The sequence below is a fragment of the Rhinolophus sinicus genome, chromosome 5 (genome assembly GCF_057876585.1).
Source record: "Rhinolophus sinicus isolate RSI-liver-muscle chromosome 5, RSI-T2T, whole genome shotgun sequence".
NCBI classification, from domain to species: Eukaryota; Metazoa; Chordata; class Mammalia; order Chiroptera; family Rhinolophidae; genus Rhinolophus; species Rhinolophus sinicus.
In genome coordinates, this window is record NC_142505.1 from 97724168 (window position 1) to 97748860 (window position 24693).

At 36.9% G+C, this 24693-nt stretch overlaps 1 protein-coding gene across 4 annotated transcripts in view; it reads right to left on the minus strand.

Moving 5' to 3' along the window:
* The window catches only part of GABRB2 (gamma-aminobutyric acid type A receptor subunit beta2), a 206469-nt gene that overhangs the window by 129984 nt on the left and 51792 nt on the right, over positions 1 to 24693 (minus strand). For all 4 annotated transcript variants that reach the window (XM_019740757.3, XM_019740765.3, XM_074313868.2 and 1 more), the window contains one exon: positions 13121 to 13341. In XM_019740757.3, coding sequence (XP_019596316.1) covers positions 13121 to 13341 — 221 coding nt within the window. The remainder of the gene's footprint in view (positions 1 to 13120; positions 13342 to 24693) is intronic.

Below are 24693 nucleotides of genomic sequence, written 5' to 3' on the forward strand. Positions count from 1 at the left end.
GTGTACCCAAATCCCTCTCCATTCAGTCTGTTCTCTCTACCACAGAGCAGTGGGGGAAAGAAATGAGAAACTGGAAGCCATATTTTAAAGTACAGAAAGGTCACGGCTCACGTAAAGAAAACATTCATGTTCAATGTCTGGTTTGAAGTGAAGGTTGTCAACATAGGTCAGCCCTTACCCTGACATTCTCCTGAACAAAACTATGTCTGCAGTAGCTGACAGCCCCTGGAATAGAGAATTAAACCCTCCCCTCCCCTCCCCCCACTGCCTACCAGGTCTTAGCAGGCAGCACCTGAGGGAATTACCTTGTAAACTTGGATCCAGGTATATTTTACATTCTTTTCTATCTATACCTATGAAAAGTGAAAACTTGCAAGGACAAAGAAGCCTTTTTAAATTAAAGAAGGCTGTCACTGAATGATAGTAACTTGATTTTGTACAATTTAAAAATACTGCAAGAGAAGAACTTGAGCTACGCATCCCACTCACAATGGAAACAAACAGAGGTCTCAGCATTAGTTGAAAAGAGAAAAATCACAAAGAAAGGAAAAGTAACATAGGATAATAACGTCTTCCTTGTCTAAGATGTCCCAGATTTTTGCAATAAAATAAACATTAAAACCAAAACCTATCCAGTGACAGAGTAAATTCAGCCTTTCAGGTGATTTCAGAATCTTAAGTTTCCTCAAATTGAAATGTCTGATAATCCCTATTATTTGGAGCTTGGCTTCTCAGAGTAAAACACTGTTTTTCTTACACCTGGAATTTAGAAGTTCATTTTCACTCCTGTGTTGATTTTCCCTTCTGTTCTTTTAATGCATATCCCTACCCAGCCCCTAGCCACCCAAGCAGTTTCGGACATCGAGTTTTCCTCCTTGAATGTAACTCCACCTATGATCAAATAAAAACTGGTCCTATGGTTTGTCTCATCCTCCACTCAGAAGGTGATGACTGAGTGTGTAGAGACGTAAAAAGGCTCCATGGATTAACCATTAGTAAATAACATTAGTGTAACAGTGAAATATACAATTTAGTCACCTACTAAATCAGCTAAGAAAGAGCCAGTTGGGATTGGAGGAAGTTTTAATCATTACCATGTTATGAGCCGCTTTTCCATGGACATAAGACTGACCATTGTGTTCTTTACATCTAACTTCTCAAAGGAAAAATCAACCCATGATTCTAGCCAAATGGACTAAAATACGTATGATTTGGGGAAAATATTGTTCTGAGCAAATGTAAGTGATTCTTTTCTCCACACAGTAGTCAACCTTCTAGTCTTCTCACAGTCGGCCTTGTCTGTTATCACACAGAGAACACACATATGTGTGCATGCATGTGTACACACACACACACACACACACACACACACACACTCTGATTATAGACAAGATAGAATAACACAGACAACACTCTCTGCTAAGCCAAGACTGTGATATCTGCTCTGTAGTCAATGAGAAGCTATACACATTTTTAGTGATAAAACATTTGATTATCACGAATAAAAGAGAACATCCTCCTTGAACGCAATGGTAATACATTTTCTGAAGTGTGTGTCTGAGAAGCACTAGCGCTCGTTAGAAAGTGTTTTCTTACTGACTCCTTCTGTGGTAGAAGGCTAATATGGGTCACCTAAATTCCATCTTGATACAATTCTCTGTAACTTCACATCTCTGTCTTTTAAAATACCACACTGATTGCAAATGATAAGGTAACATAAGAAAACATAATGCCAATGGAAATTTCTACAGTCAACTCATATTTGTATTTGAAATCACAATTTGAGAAGCTGAATTGATGACAATTGCTGATCCTGTCTTTATTTTCAAAATGCCATCTGTTGAAATTGATATCACCTCAAGTACAGTCTCTCTGCTAATATACCCTGTTTTCCTGAAAATAAGACCTCACCAGACAATCAGCTCTAATGCGTCTTTTGGAGCAAAAATTAATATAAGAACCTGATCTTATATTATAGTAAAACAAGATTGGGTCTTATATTAATTTTTGCTCCAAAAGATGCATTAGGGCTGATTGTCCGGCTAGGTCTTATTTTCAGGGAAACACAGTAGTTCCCCCACTAATAAAGAGAAATTCACTAGCCTGTAGGAGAATCAGATTTTTTTTCACCTCATCTAAACATAACAATCTTTGATAACTGGGTTCTAAATGATATCATTTGATTTTATGCTTCTCTTTCTACTCCAAATTTATCTCAATATGCAAATCCATTGTTTGAAAACATTAGATGTGATTTTTGCATGAGATGCCTTCATTGAGACAGAATGATCAATCAATTTGAGAGAAACCCTACAGATCCCGTTCAACTGATAAACAGAAGTGCTGGGGATAAACCACAATTAGTCACTCATATATACATTCATTCAGTGAATATTTTTTCATTGATTCTTCTGGTCAAGATGCTGGGATACAGTGAGGAATAAAACAGAGGCCTCTGCTCTCATGGGGCTTACAGTCTAGTGGAGAGAAGTCAACGAGTGGTAAACAAATGAAAAATGCATTTAGTGATAAAGAACGTAAAACACAATAAAGTAGAAGAGAGGGAAGAGAAAGTTCTGGGTAAAGTAGTGTCACTTAACTTGCTTCCTGTGAGCACGTGAGCTTGTTCTGGCCTTAGGACCACTGCACTTCTGTCCCTTCTCACTGGAACACTCAGATCACTGCTGTCAGTCTTCAGAAATAACATGTAGGTTCAGATGTCACCTCCTAACGCAGGACTCCACCTCTCTCTTCTAGTCACTCTTGACCAGATCATTCACTCTGCTTAGTTTATTTCATAGAATTCATCATAATTTTCTGGCCTCATATTGACTATTAAATATCCTGTTTGCTGGTAGTTTATATGCTTCCTTCACTAAGTACAAGCTTCTGAGATGGGAACAATGTCTGGCTTAGTCACTCCTGTAACCCCCACCCGTTACCTAGAGCAACATGAGCTGCTCACTCAGTAGTTGATTGGGTGGATCGACACATGGTTGAATTAAACGTTCAGCGATTCACCTGACTACAATGGCCCTGTTTCATTACATGTAAGTTAGAGCTACTAGCATTTTCTCAAGCTTCCTTTTGGAACACTACACAGACATTCCTAATTTTAGGTAGTCAAAATGAAGAACTGCATGAAGCCATTATTAGCCTTATTAAAATTCTGAGTATGTCCATGTCTGCTCTGCTACCTCCCAGGTCCATGCACTTGGTCATTTCTCTGCATTAAACCTGTTAGAATACAAAGGGCATGGGCTTGGGAGTCAAACAGACTGGGATTCTAGTCCCAGATTAGACACTTATAGCGGTGCTGCTTTGAACAAGTTACTGAATTTGTTTAGGCATCAGTTTTCTCTTGTTTAAAAATGGAATGATATTAGTTATATAGCAGATGGGATTATTTGGAGATTAGGAAATACAACATATGCATAGTACATGACACACGGCCCATACCCAATTGATTTTGACTACTGTAATTACCTTGGTAACTATAGAAATAACCATAACTGCAACAACACCTATCATTTAATGGGTACCTACCGTGTGCCAGCTATTTTACATGGGTTATATTATTTAATTCTGACCACATTTTTGGAAGTTAAATGATATTAGTATTTCTAATCTAGAGTTGTTAGGTAACTTTTTCAAAAAGCACAAAGCCTTAAAAACAAATTCCAGAACTTGGCTGTTATCTACTATCCTATCCTCCTTCTCTTCATCTCTCTATTACATATATTCTTCTCCCATTAACCCCCAAGTTTTGAGAGTCAAATTTTAGATGTCTCATTTGTCTTTGTGTCAACCTATGACAGTGTCGACACATAATAAGGATTTACCACTGCCAAATACTATACCATGCTAATCATGATGGCAAACAGCAGAAGAGGTCAACGTTAGAATATCTGTAGCAACATTAGTAATAGTAATTAATCTTCACAAACAACTTGCTATGTGCCAAGTACTTTACTAAATGCTTTACAAGTATTCTTTCATTTAATCCCTGCAGGAAACCTACACAATAGGTACTACAAGGCCCTATGTTACTGATGAGGGAGCTGCAGCTCAGAAGCATGGTGCACCACTAGTTAGTGACAGAGGAAGGCCTTGAGAAAGGCAGTCGGATTCCAAACCCCTGCTCTTAACACTTGGCACTACTGCTACTTCAGGGCTCATCTGCTCTGTGGCCTCACTATGCAATAATCTAAAACGCACAGATGCCTCCTAGTATTTTGATGCCTGAAGAAAGTTTGGACTTTATGCTGGTCTTTATAGTAGTTTTCCTCAGTTGTCAGCCTGCTACAGTGGCTAAAATATAAAGTCCTAATTATTGTCTCTATTACAGCTGGTGGGAACAATCCAACACAAAATTAATCTCTTCCTCCAAGGACTTATGGACCCTGAGCTTTTTCTTGCCTTTTATTCTGTCTGTAAGAGTGCAGATAATGAGCTGCTTCTGAGAAGCGAGACAGCTTGAACATTCCATCATATAGTGATTGTGACTTGAGTCTTTAACCTATTACACTGGTTTGGTTTCCAAAGGGAAGATTGCTTTATTTGTTACGTCCAGAATAAAGAGGGAGAGTGGGCTTACCACTCATTTAGCAAATCAAGTAATTAAAACTTTTCCCCAAAGCATTTTAACAAAACTTTGGAGAGGTGAATCCCATAGGTTGGGTAATTTTTTATCTCCTTGTTTTCTTTTCTTCCATGGGGAAGAAGGCTGAAAAAATACCCCAGTGAAAGACATTTATTTTACTTGTTCTAGAAAATATAGACTTTCTTCAGTGTATTCTGGGATCTTTCCCAATAGCTTGGTAGACAAAGCTACTTTTCCAGCTGTCTGCATGTTGGAGTCATGTGGCCAATGGCTCAGTACTCCTTGCTTGTGCTTCCGGGATGAGAACGCTGATGTTACGGTTAGAGTCAAGAATCTCAAAGACAGAATGATGTCTGTAAGTCCCTGACATGAAAGCATATCAGTGACGTGGGTAATCACTTCTTGGATTATGAAGTAATAACTGAGCTTCTTCAACCCAGCAGAAGAGCCCGCAGACAGGGTAACTCTCAAGTGGCTTTCAGGGTCTCCGGGAGCCACAGAAGCCACGTGGCCTCCTCACTTCCTCTTAAGGCTTTGCATTTTGAGCTAATTAAATTGAGACAATCTTACTGTGGTTGCTTTTCCCCTAGTCTGTAGCCCTCTTGAAACTCTACAATATGGCTGTATAATTCTGAGACAGAACAGAATTTCAAAATCCCTGTATCCCATAGTGCATACCGCTTTTCCTTGAACCTGGGTATTCAGGTTCAGAAGTGAAACAAACAAAAAATGACTTTCCACATCTAAATACCATGTTTTTGCGAAAATAAGACCTTGCTGGACAATCAGCTCTAATGCATCTTTTGAAACAAAAATTAATATTAAGACCCGGTCTTATTTTACTATAATACAAGACTGGGTATAATATAATGTAATATGATATGATATGATATGATATGATATGATATGATATGATATGATATGACATAATATAATATAACATAACATAATATAATATGGGGTCTTATATTAATTTTTGCTCCAAAAGATGCATTAGAGCTGATTGTCCGGTTAGGCCTTATTTTAGGGGGAACACGGTAGTTGCATAAAAGAAAACTCTTCAAGAATAAAGAATGAAAAGAGGAGTGATGATATTAAATTATATCTGAGGAATATACTATGTGTGCTGTTTGTGTTGAAACAGGTATAGGCTAGCCCCAAACAGTGCATAGGTCCCTCCTGTGGGTCCTGCTTACGACTGAGAGTCATCCTCACTTATTTATGAATGACAACTATGCCAATCTCTCTACAGGGGAGATGAATGACCATTAGAGGTTCCTTCCAGGAGTCTGGGGAATTTTAGACTCTACAGTCTTCTCCTTCCAGCAACATTTTCAGTACCTACTTTCTCTAAGAGTCTTTTATAGCCATCTACCTAGACAGAGATTGCACTTTCTCAGACTCTGGGGAGGTGACTGAGATAACGGGCTTTGGGTGTACTTCCGAGGCTGAAACTCCCTAGCAAGTTACTTATTTCCCCCAAACTTAAGTTTCCTCAGTTATAAGATGGAGCTAATCGCAGCCTGCTTCACAGGATTGTTTAATGTAGGTAATTTAGGGCTTCACATATAGAAAATACTCAATAAATTATATTACTACTATTACTATAACTATCTCAATTAAACAAGTCAATTAATATTTGCTTTGAACAGGTATTTGTCTAATTAAAACTCTGTCATGAGTGAACTCATTACAAAGACTATCTAGTCTAACTATCTATTTTGCCATTTTGCCAAGCAAGTTGCCAGCGAAATCTGCCAACAAAATTCACTGAATTCATGAAATCAGGGTGGTACAAAAGTTATTCCAAATGCGATTAGAGAAAACTTTCTCTTTAAACTAATGCTGAGGACACTGCATTATTTCCAGGCTTGATTTACAGAAGTTACTTCTGTTGTTCTTCAGTCTTAATGTGAGACAAATAGAAAAAAAAAGTGTACATAAATATGTCCATATAAACGGACATATGTATGTTTATACCCTTAAGTGGATACACATGCATGCGTACACACACACACACACACACACACCCACACACACACACACACACACACACACACCAGCAACAACTTTAATTGCCCACTAGGAAATACTTTGCTTAAAATGAAGTAAACCCAAATAAATTAAAGACCTGGCTTCTTTCCATGCTGACAGTATTCTTGTCACCCAGAAGGCTCACTCCTAATGAAATTGGGAATATTCAAGTACTCCCTTGGAATGTGCTATGTATGCCAATACTGTATGTAGATACACTAACGAGCCCATGCATGGCATGTCCTCAGTGGTTCCAATGCTCCCTCCCTTTGCAGACAAGGCCCAATTCAAAGACACCACTGCACTCATTCTTTGGGCCTACGGTGTGAGATCCATATCTTGACTGGGAGTACAGCTGGTTTGTTCCTCACTTGGAAACCCCTGGAGCCTCTGACAACTCATCCTTTCTGCAGTAGTTCTTTCACCCTTGGGTTTCAGTGCTGCCACCTCAGCTATCATTTGATTGAAATCAGTGGACATCAGGACAAGTAGGGATCCATCTAGCCGACAGTAAAAGAGACCCACTGACTACCGGAATGTGATGAGTCAGCAATATTTAAGAACAAGAAGGTAGGTAGAGTTTCTTTTCCTTTTTAAATGTTTTTATCTAGAAATCAAGCAAAATGTGGCAACAGAAAGAGTCCTGGATTATTTCCCAGGGATGCAAAATACATACCACCTCCATTTCTAAGTCTGGAGAACGGAGTAATTCTGACTTTGCTGTTTTTGATTTGGATTTGACGTATTTGCTGACAATGCAAACTCCGAGGAAACAAATGACTCTGGCAGCAGCAGCAACGATAACAATCCCTGGGTGAGGAGTTATGGGTTTGGGATTCTGTGCTGTCCTTTGGCATCAATTGCGTGATGTTTGGGACAGTCATTTCCCTCTGAATCTCCTTCTCCTCTATAAACAAGATGAACTCAAAGATGGACAGAAATTACTTCTAAATAAATGTATTTAAATCTAAATAATGTTATCTTCTAGGGAAAAACGATGGGCAAAACATTTCTTTGAAAAGTTTCTTACAGTACTTTAAAGAGGATGCATTCTGTAAAACTTTATGATATGCACCTTGTCCCACAAAGATAGAGATACACGAGGTGATTTTTCTTGCTTGGGAGCACTGAGAAAATCTAGAGAACAGGGTCTCATGCTCTGGTCAGGAGGACTGATATTCTTAATATTCTGCTGTTCTGGCTGACAAAAGACACTCAGTATCTCTATGAAAATGAATTAAACCAATTAGGAAATCTGAGTTAAAAATTGGTATATTAATGTTTGATAGACTACATTTCAGTGTGGAATGGGTACTCAGTTATTCACTGGCCTAATATCCTGTAGTAAAGCTTTAGGAGTTGAGGAAGAAGATAAAATGAATAAACCCTGCCTGTCTGAATTCATTACAGGCTAACATTATCCTTTGCCATTTTCCCAATGACAGAACATACATAGCAGGAGGTGGTTGAATTGCCTTCTGCTTCCTGCTGAATTTTTCTTTAAGAATGTGAACCTTTAATCAAAAGTGACATGTTTCTGATCTAATGTTACATATGGGAGGTGCATAGACATATGAAGTCCGGGGTTTCCCCCTCACACCATATGACAAACAACTATTTTTAGATGGGCCAGTTACTATTCCAAGAGTAAGAAAGTCATTTCTTCCATGAGAACTGCTCTAATAAAATCAACATCAGCACATCTCCCAAGCCATTTATTTAACCAATGAGACTATAAATTGCAACAACACAACTATAAAAGTATAAACTGTGCTACAAACAGCTTTGCCCGTTTGTCACTAAAATATTAAGTAAATTTTAAATAGTAGTCCTGCATTTTATCGCAAAAACCACATATTACACTTTATCACAAAACCATAAACCATATCCTACACTAAATGAAAAATTATACCCGAAATACGTTAGAAGGGATTTATTGACATGGCAAACATGTTTATGATGCATTTACTGCTAAAGACAAAAAAAAAGGTCACAAAACAGTATTTATAATGTGAATCTGTTTTTATGAAAAACTGCAGGTGTGCTTTTTAAACTAGAAAAACATATGGAAAAGTATAAAGCAAGGTAGAAATTACTGGTTAATTCTGGGTGATAGGACTAAGGATAATTCATAATTTATCTGAATTATCTATTTTTTCAATATTAAATATATATCACCTCATAATAAAAAAATGTTTTAATTGTGTTTGTTGAAGAGTTTTAAATAATTAATAAAATGCTAATGATATAATGTTACTGACTTGGCATAAGTAATATGAAGTCCAATGTGGACTCAGATTCTAAGTTTTAATACCATTGTAAATTGTAGTGTTCATAAAAGATGCCATTAGTCGATAATTTAGGCTTTCTTGCATACCTGAATGCAATGATTTTGTTTTTGCTTTCCTAATTAATAAGATGTTTTTCAAGGAGATAAATGCAATTGCTAAAGCACTGAAATACCATGTTAAGTGTTGCTGTGTGCATAGTGAGGTGGAAATCCTAAAAATATGTCTTTATGCCATATATTAACAAAAACCACTGGACGATGGGATTTTTAGATCTAGAATAAAATTCAGAACTTATTTAAATGAAAATTATAAGAACCATTAATTTTAAGAGTAGAATGCAGATCTCCTGATTCTCTGTCTAGTATAATTATCCATTAGCTTTCTGAAAGCTAGTAAATATCACCCCTTTTTTAAGTCAATAATAGTCTGAATTGTATCTCTGCAACATTGTTTATGATGTCATGTCAATATCAGATTAAACCTGATTTTTACCTGCTAGTACTTTGGCTGGTTTCACTGACAAAAATCCTGTATTTTAATGTCATTTTGCTTTGAAGTGTTCTGGAAATGATTTGACTGGGTCAATTTTATTTTAAAATAAGATACAGTTGATCTGTTTGAAATACTTGTTTTATAAATTGCTAGGGATTCTTCAGCTTAGTCAACTGAAAAGTCCTCTGCCAACAATTCTATGGCTGGGTTCCTCCCAAGAAAATGTTCTTCCCCACCTTTAGCTATATCTCCTGACAGAAATCTCTAAATAGTATCATAAAAGACAGGAGGTATTTGATTTTATGATCAAATTGGTATAATTGAGCTATCAACCAGCCAAGGGGAAAGGTGACAATCCATATTCAAGAATTTCATTATTCTTTAGCCACAAACTATAAATTTAAGCTTGTAAAAAAGCACTATTCATCACTTTTAAAAATTATTTCTGTATTCGGTAACTCTTTAAATCAGCTGAGAAAAAAGACGAGTGATGAGACTTGGTGAGAATAAAAGGAAAGGCTTAATTTTAAATGAAAACGACTGAGCACATGCTACAAATGAGGCACTGGGCTAGGGCTACAGGACAGTTTTAAAAGCTGCCATGACCACTTGGGTCTCAAGCCAGGCTTCTCATTTCCTTGCTTTTGATCTCATGCTGCCAAATGCAACGCTGTAGCTAACTGGTTCACTAAGTTTGTGTCCTCATCACTGTTTAAACATCCTTCATGTGTGCTTTAGTCGTTCCCTTATTTACTCTAAATATGCCTGGCCTAGACCTTTCCCATTCTCTTCATCTGTTCACTCCCACTCTTTTCATTCTAGACAAGGCACCTGGTGTCTTATTTCACAGAATCATGAAAAGATAACTGGGATAAAATTCTATAATATAAAAGTACTGACATAATATTTAAAGCCTTTCCTGTCCTATTCTTCTATTTATCAACTATCCCCGGCATTCATTTATTTATTAAATAGTAAATAACATCGAACACTTACTACCCACCATATACTGTGCTACTTGAAATATATAATTTTAATTTCAAGTCTGATGTTAGCTGATAAATTTTAGATTCATGGATCATAAATTCAGAGAATGATTGGGCTGTAAAAAAAATATTGGTATTATCTAATTCAGGCTCTTGTTTATATAGGAGGAAATTAAAACCCGGAGAAGAATCTCAAGGTTTAACAAGAAATCAGTGACAAGAGTCCAAAGTAAAACCCAAGTTCCATTATCAGTCTATTTTGTTAAGAAGGTTGGTTTCATTGCCCAGTGATGTCCATTTCTCTCTCTGCACAGTGTTAGAATTGTTTCCAGTGTCTAAAATGATTGTCAACCTGAAAAGCAATGGGATAACTGGGAGCAAGCTGCTAACCAGTGTTTTGGTGACGGGGAAACAAAAATCTAATCAGAACGAAAACTTAAAACCTACCATAAAACAATAATGTTTAAAATACATTCCACATTTCTAAGTCTCATTTTCTGGACTCTCCAAGGTCACTGTACTTACCTTAACGTAAGCCTGTGGGAGTAGCTGGGCACTATCCTTGAAATTCTTGCTATCCAAACACAATATAGCATCATTACTAGACTCACAGCTCCTGCTGGAGACAGTGAGAAGCAATGGGCATAGCCCACCTTTACAGGAAGACGGCTTCACAAGTTTAGCACGGTTTTAACGGAAGAGCTGTGATCACGCTCCTCCCGGGGTTATGGCCTACTCTGGTTTTCTGTGGTCAGGGATCCCACCCACTGAGCCGTACATCCTCTGAGAGGAGATGGCCTCGTTTTCACACACAGCTAGTCAAAGCAGATGTCACGCATAGATGATTCTCTACTTCCAAGAGATCAAAAATATTCCTTGGCTGCAGACTTAAATCTTCAGGGATATTTTCAGAGATTCCTAGGGCTCTGAAATACGACATTTTTTCTTTTCCAAATTTTATCATGAAAATTTTCAAACATACAGACAAGTTGAAGGAATAACACAAAGAACACCTACATATTCACCACGAAATTCAACAAGCATTAATATTTTGCATACTATTTTCTGTATCTTTATTCTGTTTTAATACCTGAACATTTCACTGTACAAAACTCTACAAAGGAGCTTACTCAGATCCTCTCAATGACCTCCTCCCTCCCACCATCTTCTCCAGCCAATCTTTGTGAATCTCAACAGGAGGGAAGTGAAAGCGTTTTGCTTTTACCTTGAACTCATTCATTCATTCCCTCATTCATGACATTCAGCTCAGAGACCTTGTTCTACCCGATTCCTGGGTCGGTGCCTTGATATTAAAGCTCTCCCTGTCCCAACTTTGTATGTCTAGGCCTTCACAATTTGCTTTTCAATTCAGACGGATGAACGCTGCCACTAGCACGTTTTTTACAAGGATCTCACCTGTACCCAGAATTCCTTGTAGCATAAGTCATCTCTTAGTAAATTGGGACAGGTGTGAACCTGAGACCTAAAGATGCATTTTCCATAGATGACTGGGGCCTACTGTTCTTCATGGCTTCCCTCCTCCCTCCCTCCCTCGACAGTCAAATACTATTTTCGATACAAATATGATAAACAAACTTTTAAGCTGGCTTATAGGGATCTAGGGCAATGCAGCAGTCAGGCATGCTGAATACAGCACATAATGCAAATGAGATATTCCAGATAAGAAAGATGCGGGAGTGAGAGTCATCCCACTGTATTGGTTAAGAGCTCTGGTTCTGAACTTGGAACAGCATTCAAATCCTATCTTCAAAGCTTACTTTCCTAGTCCTCTTAGGCAAGTTGCTTCAGCCTCAGATTCTTCATTTGAAAATAAAGATCGTAACAGTTTCTAACTTAGGAGGCTGTTGCAAGGATTAACGATATTAATGTACAAAAGCATTTAGCTCAATGCGTGACCCCTAACAAATGTTCACTGAATAATACTATTACGATAAAGTACATATTAATGTAAAACAGAATAGATCAGAGGCACTTGAACATTTCAGAATTTGGAGTTTCTTCCCCTGTAATGCAGAGGAATTCTTTATATTGTAATGTTTTCAGAGTCAGATATTTTTTTCTTCATTTTTTTCCCTTGAGAAAACCATCTATTGCTTCTAATACAAAATAAACTTTACAAGAAGAAACAGTCTCCTCATTGAAACAGCAGAGCATCACAATGCTTTTCTGACATGAAGGTACACTTAAAAGTATAAATTCATTATTAATAAATATGAGATCATGACTTTATTTGCACATCTGATTGCTCTTTGGAGGGTGAGAGGGCACAGAAAGCCTTCCTGTTGTCAGAGGACCAGACCTCATTCATGAAGATTAAGAGCATCTGCCACATTCAAATAAGTATTAGGCATTCTTAATATTGTTTTGTTTTGTTTTGTTTTTTTTCCATTTTAGGGAAACCTTATGTCTCAGCTATTTTGTTATCGTTTATCTCTGCTCCTGAAAGAAAGCAGCTTTTGGTTCAGCAGCTGATGTTGGAAGATGATTAAGGAAAAGTTAGCTAAACTGGGGCTACGTCCCTCTGTAAGCATGCTCCTCTAAGCTGTCAGATGTTCCCTGGATAGGAGGTTTAACCGCTTATCAGCAGACCTGAAGGAGGAGTGGGGAAAACGGCACAAAATGTGCCCCTGCAATAAAAAGCAGTGACGGTTTTGTTCAGGAATAAAGTTCAGTTTTGAAATGATGCTACAGACCTGAGGCCATAAAGGACAGTCCCATCTGGATGCAGGCGGATCATGCGGTTTTTGACGGTCACCCCATGCACAAATGACTTCTTATCGTTCAGGAAGTAGGTATCGGGCACCCAGAGCTGGTCGGCTACTCTATTGTCCAGAGTTAGGTTTAAAGGTATTACATTATAGGACAGCCGCTTATCTCTCCAGGCTTGTTGGAAATACATTGTCAAGGTATAATCCTGTGAAAGTGAGGAGAAAAAAAGGTTATTTTGTACCCAAACAGACTTGGTAGATAGGCAAACACTGCAGTATTCACAAGCAAAGAAAATCTACAACCATATACTATAAACATATACTATGCGCATGTAGATAAAGATTCATTTCTAAACCCATTCTTACTGAGCACCTACTATGTGCCAGGCACCATGGTAGGAACTGTACACACAGAAGTGAAGAGAGCATTTCCTCATGAAATTTATTATCTATTACCCAGGAAGAAAGTGGTAACCATAATTACTTTATAATTCGTTTGTCTTTCCCAAAGAGGGGTGCTCAAGATTGTTTTAGGTGGGCCATAAGTACAATTGTGAAAAGCAGTTTATTTATTATAATGATAATTGTAAGAGTTCATCAATGAGAATCCTAACTGGTCTAATCAAGGTGGGTTTCCCAGAAGAGGCAACATTTACACGGAAACTTAGGCAGCTTCCCAGCTACCTAAACAATATTATCTCAACTGGTATTTCGTGAGAATTTTAATCCCAGGCTTATGAATCAGCAGGTGAGGTTCTTTGCTTTGAGGAACAGTGAGTCGTTATAACGGAAGCACTGACCCTGGAGTCTCAGTGCCCACATTTCTCTGTGGGGTCCAGGGTATAAATTTATACAATTTCTTTTCCTTTAAGTTCCACTAACTATAAATGGGGCTTTTAATGCATATCTGATATAACCAGATTATTATGGCTATTAAATGTATAACTCAAATGAAATTTGTAAACTACAAAAAGCTGTATATTATGAATAATTTACATATATATTGTGACATGTTTTGTCCATTAGAGGCCTTTGGGTCCAATGTAACTGCTCTCTCAACCTTCTTTGGATGACTAAATGAAGGGCCAAATATTCATTTGAAAGGATAATTACCATTCTATTTTAAAATAAATTCACAATGCCCTACTTCAGGGCTTAAAAGAAAACCAAAACACAACAGAATCATGTATTAGTCATCTCTGCAACCTGAGAGTCTAGTGCAGCTGGAGGGCACAAATAGAGAATGAATGTCCAATAAGGTGTGCCTGTTGGATTTCTGCACATATCTGCACGTTTGTGGATAAAACACACATTTCAATCTCTATGAAGTCCCTGAGTTTTTCTAACCCTTGATGAGATTTATATATCCTAATTTACTTATGTGATTTGAAAATATGACTTGTAAGATATCTGATAAGAAAACACTGAACGGTTTTCATAGGGAAAGTATAATCCCTCAGCTGCAATATATATATGTATATATATATATATTTCCCACCCCCTGGTTTCATAAATATACAAATTTTGATCAGCCCTACACTAACTTCTGAATGAACGATGTAGAATCACACTTGTATTCTAACAAAAGATATGCATATCCTCAAGTTACTGTATATGAAATATTTGTAGGTAAAATTTACTTTAGTGAGTCACTTTAGCCAGTGCTCTGGACTGCGGAGGAACACTGCTTTAGTAAAGGATCAGTCTGAGCATCTCCAGAAGGGCATTTAGACTTACAGTAAAAGGAACCTTTCAGACTTACGAATTATATAACTAGAACTGAAAGAGGACCAGATGCATTTTTGCATGTGTCTATGTTACAAATGGCCTAAAAATTAGGACATAAATAAAACAAGCAATTTATACTGTGCTTGAGAGAACACATTTAGTGATTTCCACTTCTTAGAGATCATGTGAAAAATGTATTATCGCTACTAGAAGATATAGCAACTTAAGGTTCTTTGATAATAAGCCTTCTAAAGATTTAGGGGAGAGAATACAGTCCGGATGGTGCTGGAGTTAGTGGAGATGTGTTTGGACACAGGAAATTGTATTCTCTTTTGGGCTACATAAGTGGTAATACTGAGAGATCCTATGTCATATGCTAACTCCGTTATTTGTCAGCACAGAAATGCCTGCTAAGAAATGCTCCCAGACAGACCCTGGTGATTCTGCTAGCTGTCACATCAATTTTCATTTCATTTATTTTTAAGTGACACATTATGAAACTGTCAAGAATGGAAGAAACTCCTGAATCTAAAGAAATGTTACTGGGTTTAAAACGAGCAGTTGAGTGTTCCACCCTCTTTCCTAGGCCTCCATCCACCCAAGATAAACCCTTTGGACTTTCATACAGAAAGCATATCCTTCACATTTAATGACCCCACCTTAGGGAATCGGTCTCTCACTGGTTTATTCAAACTGGAAAAAAAAAATCACAAAGAAATCACCTCTGCTCCACAGCCCATGGCATAATCAAGCAAGAAGGATTTTGATGATCACAACTAAAACCAATGGACTTTCAATGCCAAACAATATGGAGTAAGCCCATCTCTCTTACAAATTACAGCTTAACATCCAGGAAAGAATTAACAAAACAAAACAAAACAAACAAACAAAAAAAACACTTAAGGAATATACAAAGTAAAACACAGTAAGCAAATGGGGAGGAAATAGAAAGATGAAGAAAGACCATTCCAATTGTGAGTGTTTTATTTTTTCTCTCTCATATATATCCTTAAACACACACACACACACACACACACACGCATGCACACACACACACACACAAACACACGCACACACACACACACACACACACACAGTTAAAACCATAAACCAATGGGGAGATATACCATGTTCTGGCTTAAAAAGTGAGTATTGTTAAGATGTGAATTCTCCCCAAATTGGTCTGTAAATAAAATTCCATCCCAATCAATATCCAAGCGGGAATTTTTATAGTTAAGCATAAGCTGATTCTAAAATCTACATGAAAAGCAAAGGAACAAGAATATCAAAACAATTTTAAAAGGGAAGAACAAAGTTGGAGGACTCACTACCTGATTTCAAGACATACCATTAAGCTACACTAAGACACGATGGTAGTGCTGTATTGACAGAAATAGAGATCAATAAAATAGAAGAATCTAATAATAAACACACACAAATATGTTCAATGATTTCTGACAAAGGTACAAAAGCAATAGACTGGAGAAAGTATAATCTTTTCAACAAATAGTCTGGATTAACTGGAAAAGCCACACATGAATGAATGAATGAATGAATGAATGAATGAATGAATGAATGAGAACCTCAACATGTATTTACACCTTATATAAAAATTAACTGAAAATGTGTTGCATATTTAGATGTAAAATGTAAAACTATAAAACTGTGAGAAGAAAACATAAAGGGAATCCTCCGTGACCTTGGGTGAGGTAAAAATTTCTTAGGTACAACCCCAAAAGCAAAAGTAATAAAACAAAATATTGAAAATTTGGGCTTCAACAAAATTTAAAACATTTGTTCCATGAAAGACACTAACGCGAGACTGAAAAGACAAACCACAGACTGGGATGAAACCTATGTAATTTTACTAACCACTGTCACCCCGATAAATTTTTTTAAAGTTTATTGGGGTGACAACGGTTAGTAAAGTTACATAGGTTTCAAGTGTACATCTCTATAATACATCATCTGTATATCACATTGTGTGTTCACCACCCAGAGTCAGTTCTCCTTCCATCACCATATATTCGATCCCACTTACTCTCATCTACCACCCTCTCTCCCCTCTTACCCTCTGGTAACCACTAAACTGTTGTCTGTGTCTATGAGTTTTGGTTTCTTTATTTGTTTGTCTGTTCCTTTGTTGTTTTTGGTTTTACATCCCACAAATCAGTGAAATCATATGGTTCTTGACTTTTTCTATGTGACTTAGTTCAGTTAGCATAATAATCTCAAGATCCCAATAAATTTAAAAAATGAGAAAAGAAATAAAATTGATGCCCTGAATATTTTTAATGAATAAATAATAAATCAAAGAACTATTTCTTTTTTGCTTTACACAAATAACTTTTAAAATTCTTTTGGATAGTTTCTTTTGGGCTCAGTAGCAATATTGTGAACATTATGTGCCAGGTATCCAGAGACAAATGATTTCTTGAAATTAATTTTTATAAGTGAACTCAATAAATGATATAACATGAAAAAAAAAAGAACTTTCAAAACTCAACAAATAACTCCATAAAAAATAGGCAAACCGTATGAACAGACACTAAACCAATGAAGATATGCAAATGGCCCATAAAAGTAAGCCCATAAAATGATGAACAGCATCATTAGTCATTACGGAAAATTAATAACTAAAATGCAATCCAAGTAAAGACCATCAGCATGAAGTTGAGTAAATAAAACATAGTACAAATATATAATAGAACATATGCAAGAATTAAAATATCATTAAAAATATGTATTGATATGAATAGATGTTCTCAACACATTATTAATATTTTATATTGTTATATATAATCTTTTAAAAAAGAATACTGCACAATATCCCATTTTGGAAATATGTATCTATACAATGGAAAAACATGTCTAAAATATAAATATCCACAGTGGTATCTCTATGTGATGAGATGACAAGTGATTTTCAGTTCATTTGTTAATCTCTCTATACTTTTGGTTTTATAAAAATGATTTCTGTAACTACTAAACAAATATTTCCTTGTTGAGTTAAATTATACAATTAGCTTGTAACATTACAAATATGCCTTTACTTTCTACATATTTTAGAGCTCAGCATGAAGGAAAAAGAAATATAGTCACAAATAAATGAGAAACCCTCGGCCTTTCAGTTTATCGTTAACATAGCACACATCTCCTGTGTACTGATCAAGGTGTTTTATCTAGAAACATACAAGAAGTAAGAGCTTTAAGTGGTCAACCATTTTTTTCTTTTCCAGAAAAGTTTACATTTAAGTCATTGTTGAAAAGTAAAAATCTATCCCAATTTTTCCTCCTAAACACCAAAAGGAGATCCCCTTTACTAATCATTATTCTTGAATTATCGATAAATTTGCTCTCCCCACCCACTGGCTTTCTAAAGTGACTTTTCATTCTATCCCTTTTCCACATGTTTCAGACACTCTCAGAGCTACTGGTGTTCTTTCCATTGTTCATAACTTCTCTAATTCTACTAGCAAAGTCCCCAGGGCTGTGCATGAGGATTTCTCAAGGATACGGTTTATCTGTCCAAAGCAAAAAGAACTCAGAGAGAAATGCAAATATTCCCACAAAACCCTTTCCACATTCCTAGCTCTTTAAAATGTTCCCTGTCTTCCACATCGAGTCCACAAATTGCTGCTTCAATTGCATGTCATGGTCATATTTCCACATTCTCAACTTCCTAAGCTAGAATGCAGTAGGGTAAAGATTCAGCCTCCCCTTAATAAAAGCCATCATACCAGATGTTCAATTGCAGCATTTTGGAAGACACACATGGTAGCAGCTCTGACTAATCGCTACAGACACATCCAGGACACGAGAGCTGCACCTAAGATCACCTATGAGGGAAATCCAAGTTCAAAAGTGATTATTTTCTTGTATGTGAAACTAAAATGTACATGGTCAAAGCAATGAGTTTTTCCACTATTTTGCTTAGTTCATTTTGGATTTCATTACTGACTTAACTTCTCAGTGATAATAGGACTAATTCTATGGATGGCTAAAAAAAAAATCAAGCTGGTATAACTGGTTATCTCTGTCCCTTATCTTAATAAAGCAGGGGCTCAATTCACCCTGAAATCATCAACATTAAAAATATACTTTGTATGTATGATTTGTTCCCAACCATTTTGTGCCTTATTACTCTGTAAGTTTATGTTAAATTGTTTTCGGGTAATTTTTTTTATCTAATTAGTCTGTCCCCTATTTTACTACCTCACATGGACCCGAGGCGATCACTTTTTACATGCACTGTCTCATTATTCTTCACAACAGCCCTATAAGTTATGTACTGGATTTACAATGTATTAGCTGCTGTGAGATCTTGGGCATCCCACCAACCTCCCTGAGATGTCATGCTCCGTAAAACAAAATAATAGCTCCTATTAGTAAATTAATTCACCTACGGAAAGTGACTAGTAGAATGCCTGACTCAGACGAAGTGTTCTACAAATGTTGCTGTTACCATTATTCTCATCATTTCCATTTTCCGGGTGTCATCTCTGAAACACAGAGAAGTGAGTGACTTTTCCGATGTCACTCAGCCCATAATTTTCTAACTTATGATTTGGCTAGGGGGCTCTCTGACCATGGAGCCCGTGTTCTTGGTACTTTGGAATACTCACCTCACTGCCAGTTTTGATTTTGACTGATCATTTCCAAACATTGCTTCTATTCTCTTCTACCCGCCTCCAAAAAGTGAGGGGGGGGGGGACATCTATCTATCTATCTATCGATCGATCGATAGATCGATCTACCTACCTACCTACCTACCTACCTACCTACCTACCTACCTACCTACCTACACAGCCATACACAGCAGCAGCAACAAAAACAACAACAACTAGAACAATTTGGGGCATACATAAAATCAATTATTGGAGGGGAAAAAAGGTGAATGTTGATCCCTGAGAATTCTCTGGGATTTGAATACTGAAATTGTGCATACAGGCATGGATTCCTGGATACACATACAAGACCCAATTTTTTGCAAAATGTGATTGCATCAACTCACTTTGATCCTGCTGAATGACTGAAACATCTCTGGTTGTGACGGAGTGTATGCCTTGTGACTGAGAAGCTCGAAGTAACTAAAGGGACTACAGGGTACTATCTGTAGCAATGTACTCATTGCAGAAGTAATTCAAATGGAAAATTACTTCTAGCAAAAAAAAAAAAAAAAGCATGCTTGGCTTAAATTCACACCATTTCAGGAAGATTTTTTAGTAAAATGGTGGCAATGATTATTCAAACACTTAGATTGAACTGCAAGAATACGTTTTTTTTTGTGAGCAAAACTGTTTGAATTTTGGCACTTTTATATGGTCCAACCTAGATATATGTTAGCTGGTATAAGAGCAAACTTATTAAGTTTATTGCATCCAATTAATTATTTTAGGTTCTAAATAATTAGCATACACCTATACAACATAATTTTGAAAAATAAAAAGTTAATTGTTTTATCATTCTATTTTTTAAATGGCTCTGAAAGTCTGTGTTCAGAGTTTGAGGGAAACTCAGATTATAGTCTAACGCTAAGGGATTTCCAATATTCTCTGTGACACTTTTTGCCTTGATAAAGCAACAATATCAAAGCTATGTAGATTGTATTCCTTTTGAGTACAACCATCCTAGAAAAAAACTCAGCAGGTTTTTCTAAACAATATTACGATGGCCATTTAAATAACCTACTAATTACAAAATACCAGAAGTTGGACACTGTGCCATGATTCAAACTGAGGAAAAGTGTATATAAAGGGAGAACATTTTCATAAATATTAAAAAACAAAACAAAACAAATACCTTTCCTTCTAAGAGCACAGGTTTGGTTAAGTTGATCAGGAAAAATTAACTATATATATACCACGTTTCCCCAAAATAAGACCTAGCCAGACAATCAACTCTAATGTGTCTTTTGGAGCAAAAATTAATATTAATATAAGACTACTCTTATATTATGTTAGATAAGACCTGACCTTATATTATAGTAAAATAAGACCAGGTCTTATATTAATTTTTGCTGCAAAAGATGCATTAGAGCTGATTGTCCTGCTAGGTCTTATTTTCGGGGAAGCACGGTATATCTCCTTGAGGACATATATATCAAGGATACATATCTATATATGTGTATATCTATATTTATATCTATATATCTAGATATAGATATATATCTATTTATAGATATCTATATCTATCTATCTATATATATGTGTGTGTGTATATATGTGTGTGTGTGTGTGTGTGTGTGTGTATATATATATATATATATGCCCTTCAAGGAAAATGGCATTGCATTTATGGCTCACTGACATGATGCCATTAAGTTATTTTTAAAAACTCACATTGACTAACAGAGGTTATATACATATCACCATTCTATTTCCAAACCAAATAAATTCATTGAGTGATCCCTGATGCAGATTGCTACTCTCACTGGGTCTGATTCATCTGGTGGTGGTCTTGAAATTTGTGATCTTTGAAATTTGTGCTGTTAAGTTTTAAAAAACCATTTTCTGCCTATAGTACACTGGCCAGTGGTGCACAGTATTCTTAAGTACACCAAAATGAATTATTTTGAAGATGATTTTTGTGTTTTTGGATCCCCTGTAGAGTTTCCTACAATGGTTCATTAATCTGCTGGCTACAAATGAATAACTTTGGGAGAGATATTGGAGAGAAGAGAACAGGCAAATCCCATGTGATTTATATGAGCATTTGTCATGGCGGATTACAAAGCATACCACATCAGAGCATATGTGCTTTAAAATAAATCTGTTGTACCTTATTTTGTATACTTACAGTGGGTAGAGACTATCCTCTCTATTTGACTATCTTGTTTTTTCTGTTAATTCTAAGCAGTGATTTTATAAGAAAAGTATAAGGAGACTGACAGAGAGACAGGAAGTGCTATGTAGATCCTTTCTGATATTTTAGATACGTATTTTTGTTCTGCTCAGCATGGGATAGGCTTATTCTCTGTGAAGCAGCAGCCTCTGATGAGATGTGACAGTATTAAAAAGAAAGAACATTTTAAAATAAATACGTATCACCGCTTTCATACTTTTGACAAGCTTGTAGAAGCGGAGAAGAAGGTCAAGTTGAAGACTTGGGCTGCAGCAAAGAGAATATGCTTAGTCAATGCATCCAAGAGAATACCTGATGTGCTGAGATAAAGAGAAATGCACATGATCACTTTGGAGGCAAAGCAGAGTTTTTAAAAAATGTTGAGATAAAAGGGGCATTGGGCACAGGGCTTTACCACTGCTGCTGTCTTCATCAGATATTCTCAATATCCACTGAATGTACCACAGGCTAGGATTTCTGGGGTTGAAGTGGCATCCCCTTTCTGTGTATGACCACCCACCACATAGCTGACTTCTACAAGTGCAGAGTCAGCACTTGATAATCGTTCTTGAATCGGGCGCCCTCACACCCACTCCAGTCCGGGCCCTCCATGATGGATAGGCATGCCTCTCAGTAGCCTCTAAAAATTGTGCTGATTGGTTTTTCATAAAACTGATGATAGACAATTTGAACACTATGCAAAGATATGATGAAAAAAATTTAAATAGCTCAAAATATCACTATTCAGAGTAACCATGAACACATTGGACCATTCCTTTAGGTAATTTCTTTCAATGAAGTGTTCTCAGTAATAAAAATTGAAGATGTTATCCTATGTGAGCATACACATGCCTACACACACAACTTCAAATTTTTGTATTTTTTATAAAGCCAAGCCTGGGACGATTGTCCTCATCCTCTCCCCCACCCACCCCGACACACCCACACCCACTCTCTCCTAATTATTTTTGAGGCCATCAAATGCAAGCCAGCACAATGTATCACATGCAGACCACAGTATGTGTGTGTGTGTGTGTGTGTGTGTGTGTGTGTGTGTGTGTGGAGAGAGAGAGAGAGAGAGAGAGAGAGAGAGAGAGAGAGAGAGATCATTCCATCCCCAAATCTGGTATTCGCCATGATTAGCTTTAATTCATTATAAGAACTTTAATAAAAAAATACAAAACATAGTAAGTCTTAGAAAAAGTTTACGTGCATTTTGACTCCATGCACTCTGAAGGCAGAGTTCTCCATGTGCTTTCTATACTTAATACCAAATTCAGTCTGAAACTAGAATGACTCAGCCATTTGTCTTTCCCAGGCTCTAGGATAAAATGTCCCAGAAGGCAGCCAAAGGTCCTGAAACCCTAAATCATCCAATTCTTAGAGTTGGGGGATCTTAGTTTGGAGTCCAGCCCTCTAAATTTAAAATTTACAAAAGAGGAAAGTGAAACTTGGAAACCTGTAATTCTTTCCATGACTATTCAGCCACGTACAGGCTGGGCGGAGGCAGACCACATAGTGTGGGTCCTGCCATCCCAGGCTCCCTCCCCATTCACAGGTTCATCATGAATGGAAAGCTTTGCTGCTTTCAAACCCTCTCATTCAACATTAAAACACATTTCAAGGATGTGGGTGGGAAGGTGGCATAGGAAAGATGTCCTTCACAATGTGTTTGTGCCTTGGTTTCAGAGATTTAGAAAATAAAACCATATGCTGCTAAAGGAGACCTGCCCAAACTACTCTGCTACATCTATCCAGTAAAGTCTGGCCTGTCACCTTTTGGTTCCCTATAGGAGAGTTGGTTTCTGATGGAGAGACAGATAGCTTAGAAGCAAGATGGTTACCGTGACAGTTTTCAAAGTCCAACCTCATTCCTTCTCACTTTATTTTCTCAAGTGTCTCAGAGGCAGTTTCATGGCAGAAAGGAGTGTCTTTAATGTACGTTACCATGTTTCCCTGAAAATAAGACCTAACTGGAAAATAAGCCCTAGCATGAATTTTCGGGATGACATCCTCTGAACATAAGCCCTAATGCGTCTTTCAGAGCAAAAATTAATATAAGACCCAGCATTACAGGGAAACACGGTAATTCTGAAGCTGATTTTCTCTATATTAGTTGATCTTTGGGCCATGGCCAAACCTATCTAGAGCAAGTAACTTTCTCCCATGTAGTGCTGAACCCACAATCCCAGTCTTAAAAAGGTGGTACCCCAGAGGCATGATCATGATCATGTCACTTCCTTTAAAACACCTATTTAGAGCCCTGTGCGGGAGGAATATTCAAAGATACCCCTTTGGCATACAAGTCCATTGATGAAATCTGCCTCATCTAACATAAAAATTTGAGATTATTTATTTTGAGTTGGGTATTTTGTTCCATGTTTAATAGCCACTTTTGAAGGGTTCTGAAAAGCAGACAGCAACTATTCTGTTTGTCTTCAGAATTTCTAGATTTTGATAGAGTATTCCCTACTTGCGTGTGCTAGGAATTTTCACATATATTATCAGCCTAGCCAAAATGTGCTCCAGACAACAACAGCTCCACTAAAATGTTTCTCAAGAAAATTGCACCATGATCAAATGTGCTAGGAAAATATTACATACATCTATGTTTTTCTTAGAGATTTACCAGGTACATTAGTTTATTAATAGCTCTGAGAAGCCCTATAGTAAAAAGTTATTAACTTTGTTTAGTCCAGAATTTCTCAAACTCATTGACCATGTAATGAATAGGATCCAATAGAATTGGAGTTCTGAAAACACACTGAGAAATGATCACACATTGCAGGATACGTCACTCCCAGTCTTTCCCATGTGCATGTGATGCTGCTGTGTTATTTAGGGAGGATCTCTTGATTTTTTATTCCTTTCTTAGCCTGCATGCTATACCAAGACAAGGATTCTCTACCGTGCTTACTGCTGTATTCCCAGGGATGAACAGAGGCCCTAACACATGGTTCTGTCTCAAAAATAATTCTGAAAGAAAG